The 18,024-nt window shown below is 46.2% G+C and overlaps 1 protein-coding gene across 8 annotated transcripts in view; it reads right to left on the bottom strand.

Moving 5' to 3' along the window:
- The window catches only part of LPP (LIM domain containing preferred translocation partner in lipoma), a 353,374-nt gene that overhangs the window by 125,716 nt on the left and 209,634 nt on the right, over positions 1-18,024 (bottom strand). For all 8 annotated transcript variants that reach the window (XM_063337693.1, XM_063337700.1, XM_063337698.1 and 5 more), the window contains one exon: positions 7,572-8,246. In XM_063337693.1, the coding sequence (XP_063193763.1) occupies positions 7,572-8,246 (675 nt within the window). The remainder of the gene's footprint in view (positions 1-7,571; positions 8,247-18,024) is intronic.

The raw sequence follows: 18,024 nt of genomic DNA, 5'->3' as shown, positions 1-18,024 counted from the left end.
TTATAAAAAACTTCCCCCCCCCAAAGGCTGCTATTTAATTTACTACATTGTGTTTCGTTCTAGTTATCCAGAGGTAAATCTTAACAGGAAGCCCATTATGTGGGGGCCTAAATTAGTTTAGTGCCAGTACATTTATGATCAGTAAATGTAACCATATACTATTAATTATTTCTTAACACTGCTCTTGGAAGAAAAAAGAACATTATATCAGCAGCCATTATAGACTACTTTACACTCTTTATAACTGAATATCTGTTTTAGGTGGGATCCTACATGGCTTGCCCTGCTCGCTATGCATCTTGACCATTTCCTAACTTGGCTGCTCATAGAAGTACTAGACCCAAGAGTCTAGTTGTGGACAACCACGCCTATCAATGGAGAAATTAATCGTCTTTTAAATTGTACACAGCTCCCTACACAAACTGATGCTTTAGTAACAAACCATTACTATAGCATGTCCACCTTTGGGTGCGATGCTCAGATTCAAAGTTTTAAAAAAGTATTACCATAGAGGGGTGGTTGCACCTCCCTTTCTCATCACAGTCTTCTGAAACAATGGGGTGTTCATAATTATGAAGACAGGCTGAGGGAGTTGGGATTGTTCAGTCTGGAGAGAGAAGGGTCTGCAGAGACCTTATAGTAGCCTTCCAGTATCCGAAGGGGGCCTACAAGGAAGCTGGAGGGGGACTTTTTACAGGGGCATGTAGTGATAGAAGGAGAGGTAATGGCTTCAAACTGAAAGAGGGTAGATTTAGATTAGATATAAGGAAGACATTTTTCACTATGAGGGTGACGAGGCTGGAAGGTGGCCAGAGAAGCTGTGGTTGCCCCATCCGAGAAGTTTCAAGGCAGGCTTGGACAACCTGGTCTAGTGGGAGGTGTGCCTGACCATGGCAGGGGGGTTGGAGGATTTAGGGTTGTGGGTGTTGGGTGTGTTGTTGGGGTGGTTTAGTGTGTGAGGGTTCTGAACCATTCTATGATTCTATGTGTACACGTGCCATTAAGAAGTGGATTAAAACCACAAATATGCTTCACAGAGGTCACTGGGAACATCACCCAAATGTAGGATGATCCACTCCAAATGACATGACCAAAATATCACATCACCCAAAGTATCACTATCGTGAGCAGTTCCTTGGCTTAACACTGGCATCTCCATCAGGTCAGCCAGAGCCCTTCTCACCTCAAACAGACAAAGTCACCCAATGACACTAAGATGCTCCTTGTTCTCCTCAGCTTTTGTAATCGATTGGTGCCTAATCATGGGCAGGTTTCCCCACCCATTCATGTCCTAACTTCACTGCAATAAATGATAATAACACAGAGGTTATTTGATAGAACACCACCTTCACCACGTGCTCCGGTGCCTTGGCTTTGGAAGAATTACGATGTGGTTGGGCTCGAGTGTATTTTAAAATGGAAGGAAACAGCTCCTCCAATAATCAGAAGCACCATCACACACAACAGACAGAGTATGCCTGCAAATTAAGTGGCACTCGCTTTTATGGGTGATGCTTTTTGGACTGAAAACGGTAAACCAGTAGCAAGGCCAACCGTCCTTGCCTCATTGTGCTCCAGTCCAGGCTGCCCACTAGAGACCCGAGCTCAGCCAGCCTCAGGCAAGCATTGTTGCTCACAAACCAGCCAGCTTCCCCAACAGATATTCCTTTCCACCTATAGGTAAATACACGCTCATTACATTTTATGGCTTCAGATACAAAATCCTTATCTGTTAGGCTGTAACATGATCTGGCAGTATTTATCAAGGTAGACACTTGGTTATCAAGAGTTAAACAGCACAGAAACAGAGCCCTTAATTAACTTCAAGGTTGCCCAATGCCTTATCATGTATGGAGGCATTGTCCTCAGCTTATTTTAAGAAGGAGCAAGAAAGAACATCCAGGTATTATGCCAAAAGCCTCTTTCTCAATTATTCCTCTTATACTACTAACCCATTGTGGCCAACTAAAAGCTAAAGCTGCAAAAGTTGCATCCTGAAGCTGTAAATTTAAGTTGGTTTCTCAGTATATGCTGACCTGACTTACTCCTGTAACTGCAGGCCCCCTGTTATCTTTAACTTCAAGGTAATTGTTTGGCAACTCATTTGTTTCTCTATTTCAGGAAGGCAGCTCAAATATATGATTCCTAAGAGAAAAATCTGATTAATTGCTCTGTCATCAGCTGGTTCCTGCTAGTATATGGCGTGCTTAAATAATAAAAATATAACACAAAGAACAAACAGTAAAGTTCTGAAATGAAAATGTTAAACACATTTCAAGCTGGAGAATTGGTCTCTTTCAAAAGTTTAGGGTATAAACCAGACGATGTCGGATTCCTGCAGTCGGGATAAGCACATCATTCTGAAAACACTTCTTTGCAACCTACTGCCAGCACCTTTTCACCCGAAAATCCTGAAGAAATCCACAAATATTTTGATGTAGAGATTTATAATACCTTGAAGAGGAAAACACCATTGTCAATGACACAGAGTACCACCAAGTCCGAACTCTGAGCTTCTCATCTCATTTTTAGACATCACTGCCTTCTTCCCTTCCTCCTTGTTTTAACAGAAGCAACAGCATTTAATTTAATCCACCCAGAAGCAATGACAGAGTCAGCAGCTGATATACAGCTAGTGCTGGTTAGAACTCGGAATTACTGTTTTGTGAAGAATGTCAACATTTTGACATTTGTTGCTATTCTCAGGGTAAAAAGGAATTGCATATTCATCTGGAAATTTTGAAATGTCACGTTGAAATCGCAAATTCAACTCTGAATTTTGGAATTTCACCTTTTATTTCTTTTTACATTAGCTTTGTGTCTTTTGTAATTCATTAAATGCCAAAGTAGAATATCTTAAATAAGCCTTTTTTATTTTATTTGGGTTTGCTTCATTTTAGCATTTTAAAACTATGGGAAGCCACTGACTCACACTGACAGAAAACCAACCTCAGCCATCATTTTACACTGTCTCTGAATCCCATTCAGTGAAAATATTTGATACGTCACTTTGGGAAAGAGGACACTTGGGTGCAGATATGAGATTCTGGGGGAGAAGACACTTAGGGGGAGGCAGGCAATGTACAGCAAGCTGCCTGCCTCTCTCCACAAGCAAAAAGCAATGCTATAGAAAGAATATATCCCTGTGACAGCAGGAGGGAATCTGGCAGATTGCATTTGTTCATCTGCAGAGAACAAAAAATTCCTAGTCACTAGATTAACAGCAAACAGCAAGAGCATTAGTCTCAGTTCAAACACAAGTGCCGGAGGTATCTACTTTATGTGAGTGATGGCAGACTGTAAAAATTATTAAACTACTACAAGAGAAGTGCATCAGTCATAGCAAAGAACACTGGTGAGTAGATGTTTCTGAGGCAAAGATGAAACTTCCAAGTGAATGTCTCCATCACAGGTATTAAATCAGTGGAAAAACTGACAAAAGCTGTGTAAAATGAGAAAGCAACAAGCCGTCACAGTCCCCTTTTGGGCACTGCAAGCTTCATGAGACCATGTCGATGCTGGCTGCAGCAGGCAGCAAAGAAACACCACCGCCAGCAGTGCAGAAACAATGCAGTGGTTGAGGTCTGCTCGTCACGAGCAGCCACCACAACCTAAACCATGCCAAAAGCATAAGCTGCCTCGTTAATTTTACCTCCTGATTTCCAGCTGTCTCCCCACTTAATTTCCACGGCGCTCACCTGGAATGGTGCACGACACTGAAGGGCTGTCTGGAGAGGAGGTCATACTCCGTATGCACCCATGCCTGTATATATGTAAATGGGGACAAGAGGGCTCGTGGCTGGTGTGGGCTAAGCACGTTATGGAACTCGTACACTTGTGGCATGTCAGTGAGAACAGACACAGCACCAAAGGGACACTGCTCCCTTACTCCTTCCAGCAAATCTGCAGCAAAGGAGCACAGATTTGGATGCTACAGTAAATCAGAGCTACAAGACACTTTTGTCCTCCCCAAATCGACAGATCACTCTCAAGAGATCAATGTTTTTGTTAAGAGTTCCACCATCCCGGACAAAAACCACAAGCTGTCTCAAGTGATTTCAGTGGCACCCAGTCTAGATGCCAAAAATGTGCAGGTCCCTTTGGGAGGGAATGTGGTTCCCCAGGCCTATGAATAAATTCAGAAAAAGACAGGAGAATTCAAGGGATCAGAGATCTAGGAAGGACAGACCTCCCAGGTGTCTACAGTGGCCACCCCTCAAATACACTAGCAGCCACATGAGCTCCCTGAATGGTCCACAAAGCCACCTGGGAGACATGCAATAGTGCCTCAAAAATACTCAAACATGACCAAAAAACAGTGAAAGGACCTAGACATATTTGGAGATATGAGAGCTTGACAAGGGTATCTGGCATCTTAACCAGACCAGCACAGAAACATTTGATGACACTGGTGAGAGTTCTGTCAAGTCTGTTTTGGCCACAGGGCAAACTTGCAGGAATTCTGCATGTCAGAAACTGGCGTTGCCATTTTTGTTTTCTACTGTGGACACCTTGGTGCCAGACAGCGTACCTAATAACACACCCCAGTCTTGTGCTCTCTGACCTTTGGGAAAGGAGAAGTTAAGAGACAGGATTCAGATTTTGACTTGGTCTGAGCAGGCACGGCACCACTGGCAAAACGCACGAGAGTAGCTGTTTGTGTCACATGTTTCTGTGACGGTCTCCTGACAACTCCACTGATGCTCCTACAACTCCACTGATGCCCCACCACCTACCACCCAGAGCAGAAAGCTCCGGAGGTTTTTGGCCAGGAATGCCCCTGAAGCACATGAAAGTTTAAATGAGGACATGCACTCCACCAGCTCATTTCCTAACTAGGACTTGGGCATTAATGCTAGACGGGGTGCTACAAAAGACTAAAATGCACAGAGATTTCACATGCATGACTCTCACTTCCATAACTGGCCCAAGGACAGAATGCAATGCAGTGTTGTGTGTGAGTAAAACTCATTGTTCTCAGCGGGCTTTAAGAGCCAGTACAGATTATTTGCTGTTCCCATACCGATCCAGATTTATTTTGGATCAGCAGCGACTTCAACACGATTAGTACGCAGAAAGAAACACAGAGTCACAGTACTGTGAACCTCTTCCTAGCCAGAATGCAAAATATAAAACCCCATTATTTTTTTTTATCCTTTAAAAACCATAAACAAATTTAATGAAAAATTTTACCTCTCACGGTGATGGATCATGGTATGTATTAGAATTAAGGACCATAAACTTCTGAGATGCATTTGTTACAACATCCTTAATATTTTGCATACAAAGTGTATTCAAAATTAAGAAGGCACTTTCTAAAATACATTTAGAAATTGTTTTATATTTTAAGATCATTCCCTTGCAAGAAGAAAAATTCCTAAAGGTCTTCTTGCATTTTACATATGTATTAATGCCTCCTTCTTACCCTGGCTTCTCAAATCAATTTCCTTAACTGAAAGGCCTCAAACCAACCTTGAAAAGGCAAAACACAACAAAATGCAGAAGCCAGTTGAGTGTAGGAAAATACATCAAAATTCACATTGTAGCCAACAAGTCAAATTACAGCGGCAATTCTCCCTATGAGGTATCTGGCTCTAACATACCCTTCCTTTTTTTACCCCTTTAAATAGAATTGTTTCAAAAGTTGATTTTATGAATGAGTTGGCCAGCAAAGGAAGGGAACAGCATGCAGTAGAAGTGGACAACACTGCTTCATTGGCAAAGCGTATGGCGTTTTATTACTGAGCATTTCCTCTAAGATCACCTTCAATTCTTCACCAATTAAACTATATACATTACAAAGCAGCAATTGAGCGGAGTCTGCCGCCAATATGTTAGAGAAGAGTTGTAAGTCAAAAGTGAAATATTTAGCAGGCTGGAAGGGAATGAAAGTTCTGGAGGGATTTATCACCAAGCAGATAATAGTCTGTTTTGCAGAAGAATTGAAATTATTTTTATAGAAAGATATATGAAGTATTTCTGCATGTGTATTTGCAAATGCCACGTGCACACACACAAACATATAAATATAGATATATGCGTACATGAAAACCCAAACTTGAGCTAAATTAAATTGTCCCTCCAGCTTTGTAATGCAAATGAGACTAACAGGCTTGTGCTGTTTGTGGTTCGAGATGATTTGAGTTTCCATAGAGATGCTGACTGAAGTAAAGATTTTAAATTTTTTATATATATAAGACTACTTGTATCTATAAAAGTCTAAATATGGATCCGCTGTACCTCAGCATTTCCTCAGTGACTCCACTGGAACCACAACAATTTACACCAGTTAAGGCTATGTGCAAATTTTGTGTCTTTCACTACTTTCCAATCTAAGCTCTATAACGTGTACCTGCAGAGCTGAGAGTTTATTACTTCTCTCCCCACCCCTAGCTTCTTGGTAAGGAAAGGGAAGAGAAGAGAAAAAGCAGTTTCTTAGCTGTTGGTAGATAATATTTCAAGGACTTTTGTAATTTATTGCCCTCTCTAAACTGCCTGGAGAAACATCTTTGCCTTCAAAAGTTCCCACCATCAGGAAATCTGGAATTCAGGGAGAACAGTCTGTGTGCTTCTAGTGAAGGAAATGCCAAAAGGACAGACTTTCTGTCAGAAGTTTTTTCCCTTTTCCCTATGAGTGCTCACAAGCTGAAGAGCAGGGACATGTTCTTCACGAATCAGGGTTGGCCTGGGCAGCGATGGGTTCACCACCTGGGCTTGGCCTTCCTCACTCTTTGGTGGAGTCAAAGCTATGAGGACCCCACAAAGCTAAAGTGCCTATGTCTCCCCCAGAGCCACGTTAGAGATGGCCACCAGCAGAAGCGACAAAAGCCAGTCAGGGTCAAAGTTCAGACAGAGAAACCAGGCAGACCAGTTTAACTTTCTATTTTAAACCGTCTTCATTTTATGAGGTCTGGGCACCAGTTCAAGTGGATGGAGGCCACCCGCCATACTATCACCTGAGAGGAAAATCAGAGCTGAGCTCTGTAGGAACTCATTTCCATGTGGTTTCAGCGATAAGTGTTTTTTGAACAGCGACGCACCAGAAGTCAACCTCCGCAATCACTCTGAACCACAATCAAAACCAGCCTCCTGCGTACCTCCTGTCTGCCCGAGAAGAGGAGGGATTTGTCCAGTGCACCGAAGGTGTCCGCAAGCACATGGAGCAGCAGCTCACACCCAACCTCTCGTTTGATCCTGGGAGGGCCCAGGAGGGAAGACCCAAGTGCAGCAATGTTGTACAGAGGTGCAGACAGCGAGCTCCTCAGATAGCGGCATGCCAGAGGGTTGAAACCTCCCTCCTGCCCGCAGGGTGACACCGCACCTCCGCACGTGACACCATCTCCCTGTTTGAGGCTGATGACATTTCTAAGCCCCCACAAAAGCCTCTTTTCAAACCAGACAGGAGTTCCCTATTTCCAGCTTTTAAGAAGCCATACAGAGGGAGACTTGTCCCGAGCCCCCACAGGTGCCATTTAACCCCCCACACTGCCTTTCAGGAAGAGTTCCAGGGCATGGTCAGCCGTATGGCTCTCCGCTCCTTGGGGAGGCCGGTGAGCACCCACATCTCCTACCTTCTGCTGCAGCGCGGGTGGCTGCGGGGCCAGCACCGGGTCAGTGATGTAGGTCTTCTTCGTGCCAGGCGGCTGGTAGAGCCCGGGAGGAGCCTGGCCCACGGTGTTACTGGCAGGATACGCTGGCTCGGTCTTCCAGGTGCTCTGTGGCATGTAGGGTGCTTCGGAGCCGTTCCTTCCCCCGTAACCCCCGTAGTAGGGGTCCTGGTAGCGGCCCTGTGGAGGTGCATAGCCGTAGGAGGGCTCCGAGGGCCGGGCGGGTGGCGGGGTGTAGCCGTAGTCGGGCCCGCGGGGCTGTGGAGGGCCGTACTGTGGGGCGCCGGGCGGGCGAGATGGCGGGGGAGCGTAGGGCTGGCTGGGCCCCAGGCTGCCATAGTGCGCGGGCTGTGGGCCGGGCGGCTGGTAGTGCGGGCTGGGCTGCGCCGTCCTCACCTGGACATTGAAGGCCGGGCGGCTGGGGGTGGAGGCCGTGGCGTAGGAGGCCGGCACCGGCTGCGGCTTCAGGGTGCCAACGGGAGTCACCGGGATGGGGGCCGGCTGCCCCGGGCCCTTGGCAGTGGATTTCTTGGTGGCGGTGAGGGGAGGCTGGTTGGGGATGATCATCCGCTTGTGGCCGGTGACGGGGGTGGACACGGATGGGGTGGTGGCGGCGGAGCTGCTGGAGGTCCCGGAGCCCTAGGGAGCAAGGAGAGGAGACAGCCGCAGCGTCAGCAGGAGGGACCACTCGGGCGTCAGGTCCAGCAGCGAGAGGTTAAGTGGAAATGGGGTCTTACAGTAACATCTGCACAGAAACCCAAACTGCTAAGGAAAGCAGGAATGTACCTGAGACCACACGGTATAACATGGTAATAGCAACCTTCCCCTGCTCTGACAGAAGAGGGACAGTGCCGCGGCAGCCGAGCAGAACTGCCAGGCACGGCGTTTTGTCTTTCCTCAGGGTTTTCTCCTCTGCCGCAAAACCAACAAACTAAAAAGCGATAAATGTGAAAAAAAGGGGGATTCACTGGAGAATAATTACGGGGAAACTCATGCATTCCTGTGAAAAGAAGACCGTTTTGAGACACAGAGAAAATGAGATTAGATTCTCTATGGAGGCAGTAAAACGGGATGGCCTGAAAGCAGCTCCCAAGCTGTAAGAATTAACTTGGATCAAGGCGAAATACGGAGGTGTCCCTGTCCCTGGCTCTACCCCTAAGCACTGCCGGTTGAAAGCCTGGAGTGACCCCAGCAAAGGCAAATGTTACACATGGCTCATTAAAGGGCAAGAAATCGGGCCAGGATTCCCGAGAGCTTCAGAAGTCAGCTCCCACCACGGCAGCCATGTAACCCTGCACCAGTGCCCTGGGCACAGCAGCACTCAGGCAGTCAGGGAGAAGGTTCACAGAGGGCCGCCGCTTCCTGCAACTTGGCCACCAAACAAAGGTTTAGTGCAGTGACACTGTCCTAATAGGCATCATACATCCTTCTGTCTAATGTACTTGTTTGTCTGGTTTACCTCTTATTTAAATCCCACGTCCAAAAACACCAGTGTGAAAGGACATCTTTGTTAAAGAGCTAACAATGTAAAATAGCGTCTGAAGAACACTGCAGATTACCATTAAATCTTCACTAATCTTCACTTCACTTCGATTTTCACTAAATCAAACAAGAGCAAACTTGAATTTCTGGAGTTTAGAATTAGGTAAAATTCTTGCCCCCCTCTATTTTCCTTTCTTCTGAAAGGGTATACCTGAATTCCATGCCTTTCTGTACAGAGAAGCATTAAAGTGAAGATATGCAGTTTAACAGTATTTCTTTGCTGCTGCACTTAATACGATAGTTGTATGACATTATACCTCTTCCAAATTTTCTGCATTGGGCTTATCTCACCCATGATCTACTTGACAACCTACAAGTTCACAGCAGCCCAAAGTCAGAACAGCTCAGTCCTCACCAATGGTTGTGTTCACGCTAAGGCACGTGCCACCTTTCCCTAAATGACCAATCTTGTATTTGTCCCCAGGTGTTCCTGCTTTATGCAGGCACCCTGACCTCTGCCTACTGCCCCACCGCACTCTTGCTGGGACCACAGGCCAAGGGAGAGAGCAGTGGGGGGGTCATCGGGATACCCCACGCACAAGCTCTATCAGGGCCAGAGAAATCCTCTGCCTGGTCAGCAGGTGGCGGCAATAAATTGCTGCCAAACCAACCCAGGCCAGTGGCTGGAGAGGAACTTCAACCACCCATTTCTCTGGGTCTCCAAGGGTACCAAACTCACCTTCCATAGAAGGTGGGCGATGGGAGAAAGGCGGAGAAAGGCAGACACCACCACCCCCCACCACCCCCCTCCCAACCTATTTGTCAACCCAACATATTTGGCAACCACCAAATATGAAGAAAAAGGAGATACGAGCAAACCGTTCCAACTTCTAGTCCACAGCCTACAAGCAAGTCTACCAAAGGAACAAGGAAGCTCTACTACTACCCAACCGGTAGCTCTTCCATGGTGATGTGCAAATACATTTTTGCTGATGCACCGGTAAAGACCTTACTCCTGCACACCTTCAGGGCAAACCTCCCATGAGAGTAAACCTCCCATGAGGAATCATTATAAATGAGCAAAAAACCCAGGCAAATAAGAGCATCAATCTGTTTTGAGAAATGTAAAAGGTGTGTATGGAGAGCTGGGGAATAATAGGGCAGCAAATTTCTGCTGGAGAAAAAACATCTCAATGTATTCGAACCTTGACCTTGCCAACAGATCCATGACAAGGCAGTACATAGGCACACTGAAGATATTTTGAAACTGAGAGCAAGGAAGAGCTGAAGCGTGTCTCAGTTGAAATGCAAGGGCAGACAGGTTAAGGGTCAGTAGCCCTCCATTAATATTGCCTGATTCTTCTATTTCTGAAACACCTGAGAAGGAGCAGGCATTCTTCCATCCCGGTTTCAGAGCACAACTGCACCAGTGCTCATTGCTAGCAAGAAAATTTGCTTTCTGTTGGAATTATTCTCCCATGTCAGCTTGGCATTTATGCCCAGGAGTGCTAGAAACTTTTCCCATTTCCTCACCTATTTCATTCTTGTAAATGACAGTAGTTTGTCCACTTACTGTAATGGGATGAAAGGTCCATAACACAGCACTGTGTAATTACCACCAGAAAAGCTTTTTTTTTCCCATGTGAAGAGGGAAAAGGTAGATAACGTTTCAAAGACAATGGCCTATCAGGGGGAGGGCGAAAGCCCAAACCAAAACAACATAAATGAGACCTATTCATCACATCTTATATTTCTGAATGCAGACTCTGGAAGTAGGTGATGACAGACTGCTAAGAAAAGCTCTTGCAGTTGAAGTCTATTCCATCCCAAGAACCAGGGGACTTTAATCTTACATATAAATATCGTCATAACACTTCACTTAATGTGCTGATGCCAGTCTCCTGCCTGCACTGGCATACACCTTAGGAACGAATAATAACCCTTTCTTCCAAAAAAACCCTCACTGCCTATCGTCTGGCATTCTGAAAGGCTCTAAGCAGCTCCCAGGTTTGACTCTACAAAGACGATGTCTCCCCTCGTGCACCAAAGCCCAGTGAAGGAAAGCAGCAAGCTGGGGATGCTGGGGCCAGAGACCAAGCTTTGCCATCAACTTCACAGCAGAGGCTCAAGCTAACAAGTATTGCTGCGTTGTGGCATTCAAACCACAGGCTGCCTTGAGGAGGAGGAAGTTTGCATCAGTAGGAGTCCCCAGAGGCGCCCTGTGTGACTCATTCTGAATTCCTCTGAGGGTGCTGGGCAAGTATGTGATGAAAGCTGGGCTTCAGGGGGAGGAAGAGGGTGTAAGGCTAGTTAATGTGGTGTAGTAGAGAAATGGGACAGGTTAGAGGGAATTTAATGCTACTGGAGCACTGATGATTTATGGAGACACAAATTGGCTGTAGCTTCTGAGCAAGGGCACAGGTGAGGTATCACCGTAAATCCTCTGCCCTTTTGCTTGAGAGAGAGAAGGGTGGCCGCAGACCAGCCTTCTGTATGTCCAGCCATGCACTCAAATATCACCCCAGGCTCAAACCTCTAGATTATTAAGAGATTAAGAAAAGACTTTATAGATGTGCATGAACTATGGAAAAGATTTCTGCTCTGAGGACAGGCATGTGTGGAAGGATGAGAAAAGGGTACTCAGACACCACAGGGAAGAGTGATTTCAACAGATGTCTGGAAGGCACTAGGAGGACAGGAGGGATGGACGAGGCTATAAAGATACCAGGTAGATGGAGAGGGAGTAATGAACAGAAAGCTGGAAAGGGCTACCTATATCACTGGGTACCGTCCTAGCAAAACAGATGACTATCACAAATGTTCCATCTGAATGAGTCCACAGAACTTCTCCAAGCACAACGAAGTAGACTCATCCGACAGCACATCCAAGTGACCGCCCAGAAGCATGAAAACAAGCAGAAATAGGAGAAAGAAAAAGGAGCAAAACAAAGAGAAAGGGTGGATGCAGAGGAGTGCGGGCATCCCTTCCTCCAGCAGCTCCTGGACAGCTCATTTCAAAACCATATTGCATTTGCAAGCGACTGTCGCAGCCAAACACACTCTCTGACATCCTCTAAGGGCTGTTTTCAGAGGAAGACAGGCTTTCCTCTGCTCGCCATGCACTAGATGAAACTGTCTGACACACTTCGCAAGTGCAAATTAGAACCATGCTACTTACCATCAACCCCTTCTTGCAAATTCATATTTGCAAAGGGAGAGTAAACTAGAAACCCCAGGTGCTGATAACGCAGAGTTGTTAAGAGAAACTAGAGTAGGAAGGAGTTAAATTCAGAACCTCATGTACCACAAGCATTATAATACAAAATCTTTTTTTTTTTTAATGGGGAAAGCACAAGAGCCTTGTTTAAACACAGATGGAAGTACCTAAATGTACTGCCTCTTCCAGAAATGAATTATCCAGCAGTTCAAATAAAGGTGAACCAATACTGACAAAATCAAGTAAAACTCAATCAATGTGGGAGGAAAAAACCCCCAAAACACTTCTAAAAAAAGTTACCGTGTGTAACCATGAGGGGAGTCATTTTGCTTGGTAACTCCTGCCCTGTCTTCTTAAGTGCCATGAAAGTTTATAAACATTTGCAGGAGTTTCTTCTACCAACCATCATATTATAAATCTATGGTGTTGTGATAAACCTGTGGTGCCCTAGGGGTCTGACTGTCAAAGCTGAGTATCTGGATTCAAAGCTACCCTGTGGGGAAACCCAAAATCCTGAGTATCTGTGTGATTCTTCATTCTGTAGAAATTATTTACATAGATTTTAAATTAAATTCAATGTACACCTACAACTACAAAGTCATCACATTGATACTAGGGATGAAACCTGTTGTTCTACAGAAATGAACCTATAATTCTATACCATTTGTCAGGGTTAAATCTTAAAAAGAGTACAAAATAACAGTAGTCTACACCAAGAGCATGATTCTATATGGTCAGCTGGAATCCTTATGAAAAGGACTTCATTCTCCTTTTATTTTGTGCATCTGTAGAGTGTTTTCTATAGAATCCCTTCAGCTATTCAGTTTCACAGACTGGATCAAAAATGCCAACACAAAGTTTATCACATTCTATTCAATTCTCCAGGCATTTTTCATAAAGGTACAGTTGAATAGTTTTAGCCCTTTAGCTGTCAAATTATCACATATAAAGACACATTACTCCAGCTCAGTGGTTTTCAACCTTTATGCTCAGCAGCCCCCAAATGTTTTTCAGAAGAGACAAGCTCCTTTACGGAGACAGTTAATCTGCTGACAATAAACATGGTTTTTTAAGTTACCTTTCACTGAATTCTTCTTAGTTACCTTAAGAGTGATCCACGGACCCCCAGGGTCTGCAGAGCATAGGTTGAGAACTACAGCTCTAGCTGGGGCTGCCTTTTTTGAGCATTTCAGGCACTGTTACTCTAGGAGAGGAATAAAACAACCCTTCCTCCTCGAAAGACTGAAACCTGGAAACTACCAGCGGGCTGAACCCAGGATGGAGCGTTCCCAGGGGGCTGCCTGTTGACAGCGCTGGTGCAGCATCTCTCCTCCTAACTCAGCCACTCTCCTGCATGCTCCACCGGCACAAGCTGGACGGAAACACGGGGCCAGCTCAGGCACGTGCCAGCTGAAATCTTTTAAGTATCGCTCAGTGGTGGTGGCCTGGGTAGGAAAGGCAGCAAAGGGTGGAAAATTAACTTGGCTTCTCCTGACGCCGTGGATTGGCATTCACCTCGGCTAGCTGGAGGTGCTTAAAGCTCTCTGTGAAATGCATCTCCGTGGGGTCATTTATCCCATTCTAATACTGAAGCCTAAAACAGGGGAGATGAATCATCCACTGGGGGAATGTACTTCACTCCACTGACTGTAAAAGAAGCGTAAAAACAGCCAAGACAAGTCACTGAATATTTAGACAGCACAAGTTACTGGAGATAAATTCCACAATAAGCAGGTAATTTTGATGTGACTGTAAGAAGCACAGATACCTTTTCCCCGCATTAAGCGCACTGCCACTCAAGCTCAACTAGTGCTGTGCACCAAGGGGATTTCTGAGTGCCAGCAGCTCAGACGATCAGCCATGACCCTGCCACACTGTGCAAGACTGAGAGGCTGGGCTGCAAAGGCATTTCCCATGTATGACGGAGAGTGACGTGGGTGGGCCACCCTTTCCCACCCCGCTTTTCCACCTCCATGTTGAACTGTGGCTCCCACTGGAACTGGAGCTGCTGCCTTGCCAGGAGCAGTGGCTGGGCCGAGTCTCCCTCCTGCCTGAGGCAGCAGATCCCAGCTCTCCCTCAGTTTGGGAAGGATAACCTCAGAGAAAAATCAAATGCTCTGCTTTGAAGCCCAGGCCTTTAGGTACCTGAAAATGTGAACAGGCATTTTACGGGGTTTCCCGATGTGCAGACACATCTAACTCCTGCTGACTTCAAATTCTGTATTTGAACAAGCTGCCTTGCTAGCGGTAATGTATGGCCAGTTTCCCCTGAACATATCCTCTTTTTTTGTTTGAAATAACATCTGGGTGAAAAAGACAAATCTGGCCTTTCATTTGGGACTTACAGATGCCTAGAGTCCTGGCAGGGCTCCAGATGGGTTGCTGAATGTCCAGAGATCCTGGGCAGATGCACTGCCCCCATTCAGCATACCTGATGCATTTTCAACATACAGGATTTTCTGGCCTTCTTCATAATCATAGAATCATAGAATCGCTGAGGTTGGAAGGGACCTTTAAGATCATCAAGTCCAACCTTTAACCTACCCTGACAAAAGCCACTTCTAAACCATGTCCCTAAGTGCCCCATCTACCCTTTTTTTAAACACCTCCAGGGATGGTGAATCCACCACCTCCCTGGGCAGCCTAGTCCAATGTTTAATAACCCTTTCAGTGAAAAAATGTTTCCTCATATCCAATCTAAACCTCCCCTGACGTAACTTGAACCCGTTCCCTCTCGTCCTATCACTTGTCACCAGGGAGAAGAGGTCAGCCCCCGTCTCTCTACAACCTCCTTTCAGGTAGTTGTAGAGGGTGATAAGGTCTCCCCTCAGCCTCCTCTTCTCCAGGCTAAACAACCCCAGCTCCCTCAGTCGTTCTTCATAAGGTTTGTCCTCCAGACCCCTCAACAGCTTTGTAGCCCTTCTCTGGACACGCTCCAACACCTCAATGTCCCTCTTGTAGCGAGGGGCCCAAAACTGAACGCAGTACTCGAGGTGGGGCCTCAGCAGTGCCGAGTACAGGGGGATGATCACTTCCCTAGTCCAGCTCACCACACTATTCCTGATACAGGCTAGGATGCTGTTGGCCTTCTTGGCCACCTGGGCACACTGCTGGCTCATATTCAGCCAGCTGTCAACCAACACCCCCAGGTCCTTTTCTGCCGGGCTGCTTTCGAGCCACTCTGCCCCAATCCTGTAGCGCTGCATGGGGTTGTTGTGACCCAAGTGCAGGACCCGGCACTTGGCCTTGTTGAACCTCATACCATTGGTCTCAGCCCATCGGTCCAGCCTGTCCAGATCCCTCTGCAGAGCCAACCTACCCTCAAGCAGATCAACACGCCCGCCCAGTTTAGTGTCATCTGCGAACTTACTGAGGGTGCATTCAATCCCTTCATCCAGATCATTGATAAAGATATTAAAGAGAACCGGCCCCAGCACCGAGCCCTGGGGCACACCACTTGTGACTGGACACCAACTGGATTTAACTCCATTTACCACCACTCTCTGGGCACGGCCATCCAGCCAGTTTTTTACACAGCGAAGGGTACACCTGTCCAGGCCATGAGCAGCCAGTTTCTCCAGGAGAATGCTGTGGGAAACGGTGTCAAGAGCTTTGCAAAAATCCAAGTAGATAAAATCCGCAGCTTTTCCCTCATCCACTAAGTGGGTCACCTTATCATAGAAGGATATTAGGTTTGATAGGCATGACCTGCCCTTCACAAACCCATGCTGACTGGGCCTGATCACCCTGTTCTCCTGCATGTGCCGTGTAATGGCACTGAGGAGGATCTGTTCCATGACCTTCCCAGGCACCGAGGTCAGACTGACTGGCCTGTAGTTGCCCGGATCCTCCTTCCGGCCCTTCTTGTGGATGGGTGTCACGTTTGCTAACCTCCAGTCAGCTGGGACCTCCCCGATTTTTTTTTTTTTTTTGGGCTGCTGAAGTCATTGAGTCTGCTTCATCCAGGATTACAATTTTAAAAGGAGGACAAATTTTACCATCTGAGCGGCTTCCAGATGCAGTTAGCTGAGCAAAAGCCTTCACTTTTTCCCGAATCACTTGTATTCCATGCTCGTCAGAAGCATTTAACTCAAGGACTCTTTGCCGGAATAATTCAGGCCCATAGAGCTCTCTAGCCGCTGCTAAAATAGTGGAAGTCTTTCCAGTTCCAGGTGGGCCACAGAACAACAGATTGGGAAGATCAGCACCTTCCAAGGACTTTTTCAGCACAGCAACAACTTCATCCTGGAAGGCGACTTCATCCACGTTTTTGGGGTGATATTTCTCCACCCAGGGGATGGGCTTGAGCCTCCTGCCCTCCCCGCTGCTCCCCGCTCTGCCCTTCTCCTTGGCAGCGGGGGGCTTGGTGCTGATAGCAGACCGGCCTTTGAGGAAGGCAGGGCCCGTCCCCCCACAGCCTCCCCGCCTCAGCCCAGCCGTTAGGCCGCGCCGCGCGCCCGGCCCCGCCGGCCCTTCCCGCCAACCCGCCACAGCCCGGGGGCAGGTCCAGACAGTAGGCCAAGCACACTGCGGACACGTCAGTCCCCTCTGCACTGCTGCTGTGTGGTGCACACAGCTCAGTTGCCAACACAGATTTCTTTAGGTGTCACAATGCCCTTAGAATCCAGTCCAAAATTTTGAAGTCTGGTCCAAAACCTTAAAACCCTCAGTGAAAACACGCTATAATCGGGTGAAGCTTTTCTTCACAGTTTCATCATTCTCTCATTTCCAGCTTACAGCTGACAAGCGAGTGTCACGGAGGCTGTGCACGGATCAGCAGCCACTCATACTTCCCAGATGTGTTTATATGGGATTCAGCTTGTTGGCTTGATCACCAGAAGCTATCAAGGTATTTGAACAGATTGCTCCTAGGCATTATACCAAAAGAAGAAGAGGAGAAATCTAATAAAGTGTTCATCTCTGGTTCTCAAATGAAGAGAATACCTTACAGATGCCATAAAGTGTTACAAGAACACAACTGCTTCTGAGCTTTGATCTGTTTTTCAGCTGCTACCACGGGTGGAAAAGGAGTCAACATAGTTGTAAATGTTTCTGTTCACAACCTCTTTTGTAATCCTTGTGACAGCCCAGCTTGAAACACAAGGGAGAAGAGGGTGAACGAAAGAAAAGGTGATAACAAGTTGACCTCCAATATTTTATCATGGAAAACAGCCTTTCACAACTGACACATGCAGTTATAGACACACACCTTGGTTCAGCTTTCAGTATGGGTGTCAAGCGTTTTAGGCAACCTGGGTTTCCACTTTCCAACACTCCATTAATTCCAAAGAGCCTGAACACATCTGAAAAGTTTGGTCTCCAAAACACAACAGTGTTATGCCAGGGAAGAATTTTGCTTTTCCTTCGCAGTTTCATATTTACTTTTTTATTTGTTTACCCCAATATTATCACTACGATGACTACTATGAGCTTTTTTATTCGTTTTTCCCTTTCTGATGAGCGATCATCTGGAATTTATGAGAAGGACTATGTGAGAGGCTAGTTTTAAAAGATGTGCAAACAATTGACCTAAATACTTCTAGCTGTGGTGAACAGTCAAGGGCCATCATTTTCGCCTAATTTATTGAAAGGGCTAGTTACGATTACAACTCTTCTATTCAAGCAATTCCATTTGACCAGTTCAAACGTAGTAGCAACTTCATCTACAAGAACATCATATATCAGCATGAGAAATATCTTTGCCAAAAAGCTACAGAA

This window comes from Chroicocephalus ridibundus, chromosome 6, assembly GCF_963924245.1.
Source record: "Chroicocephalus ridibundus chromosome 6, bChrRid1.1, whole genome shotgun sequence".
Lineage (NCBI taxonomy): Eukaryota > Metazoa > Chordata > Aves > Charadriiformes > Laridae > Chroicocephalus > Chroicocephalus ridibundus.
The sequence above is the reverse complement of the archived record's forward strand: the minus strand, read 5'-3'. Positions and strand labels throughout refer to the sequence as shown.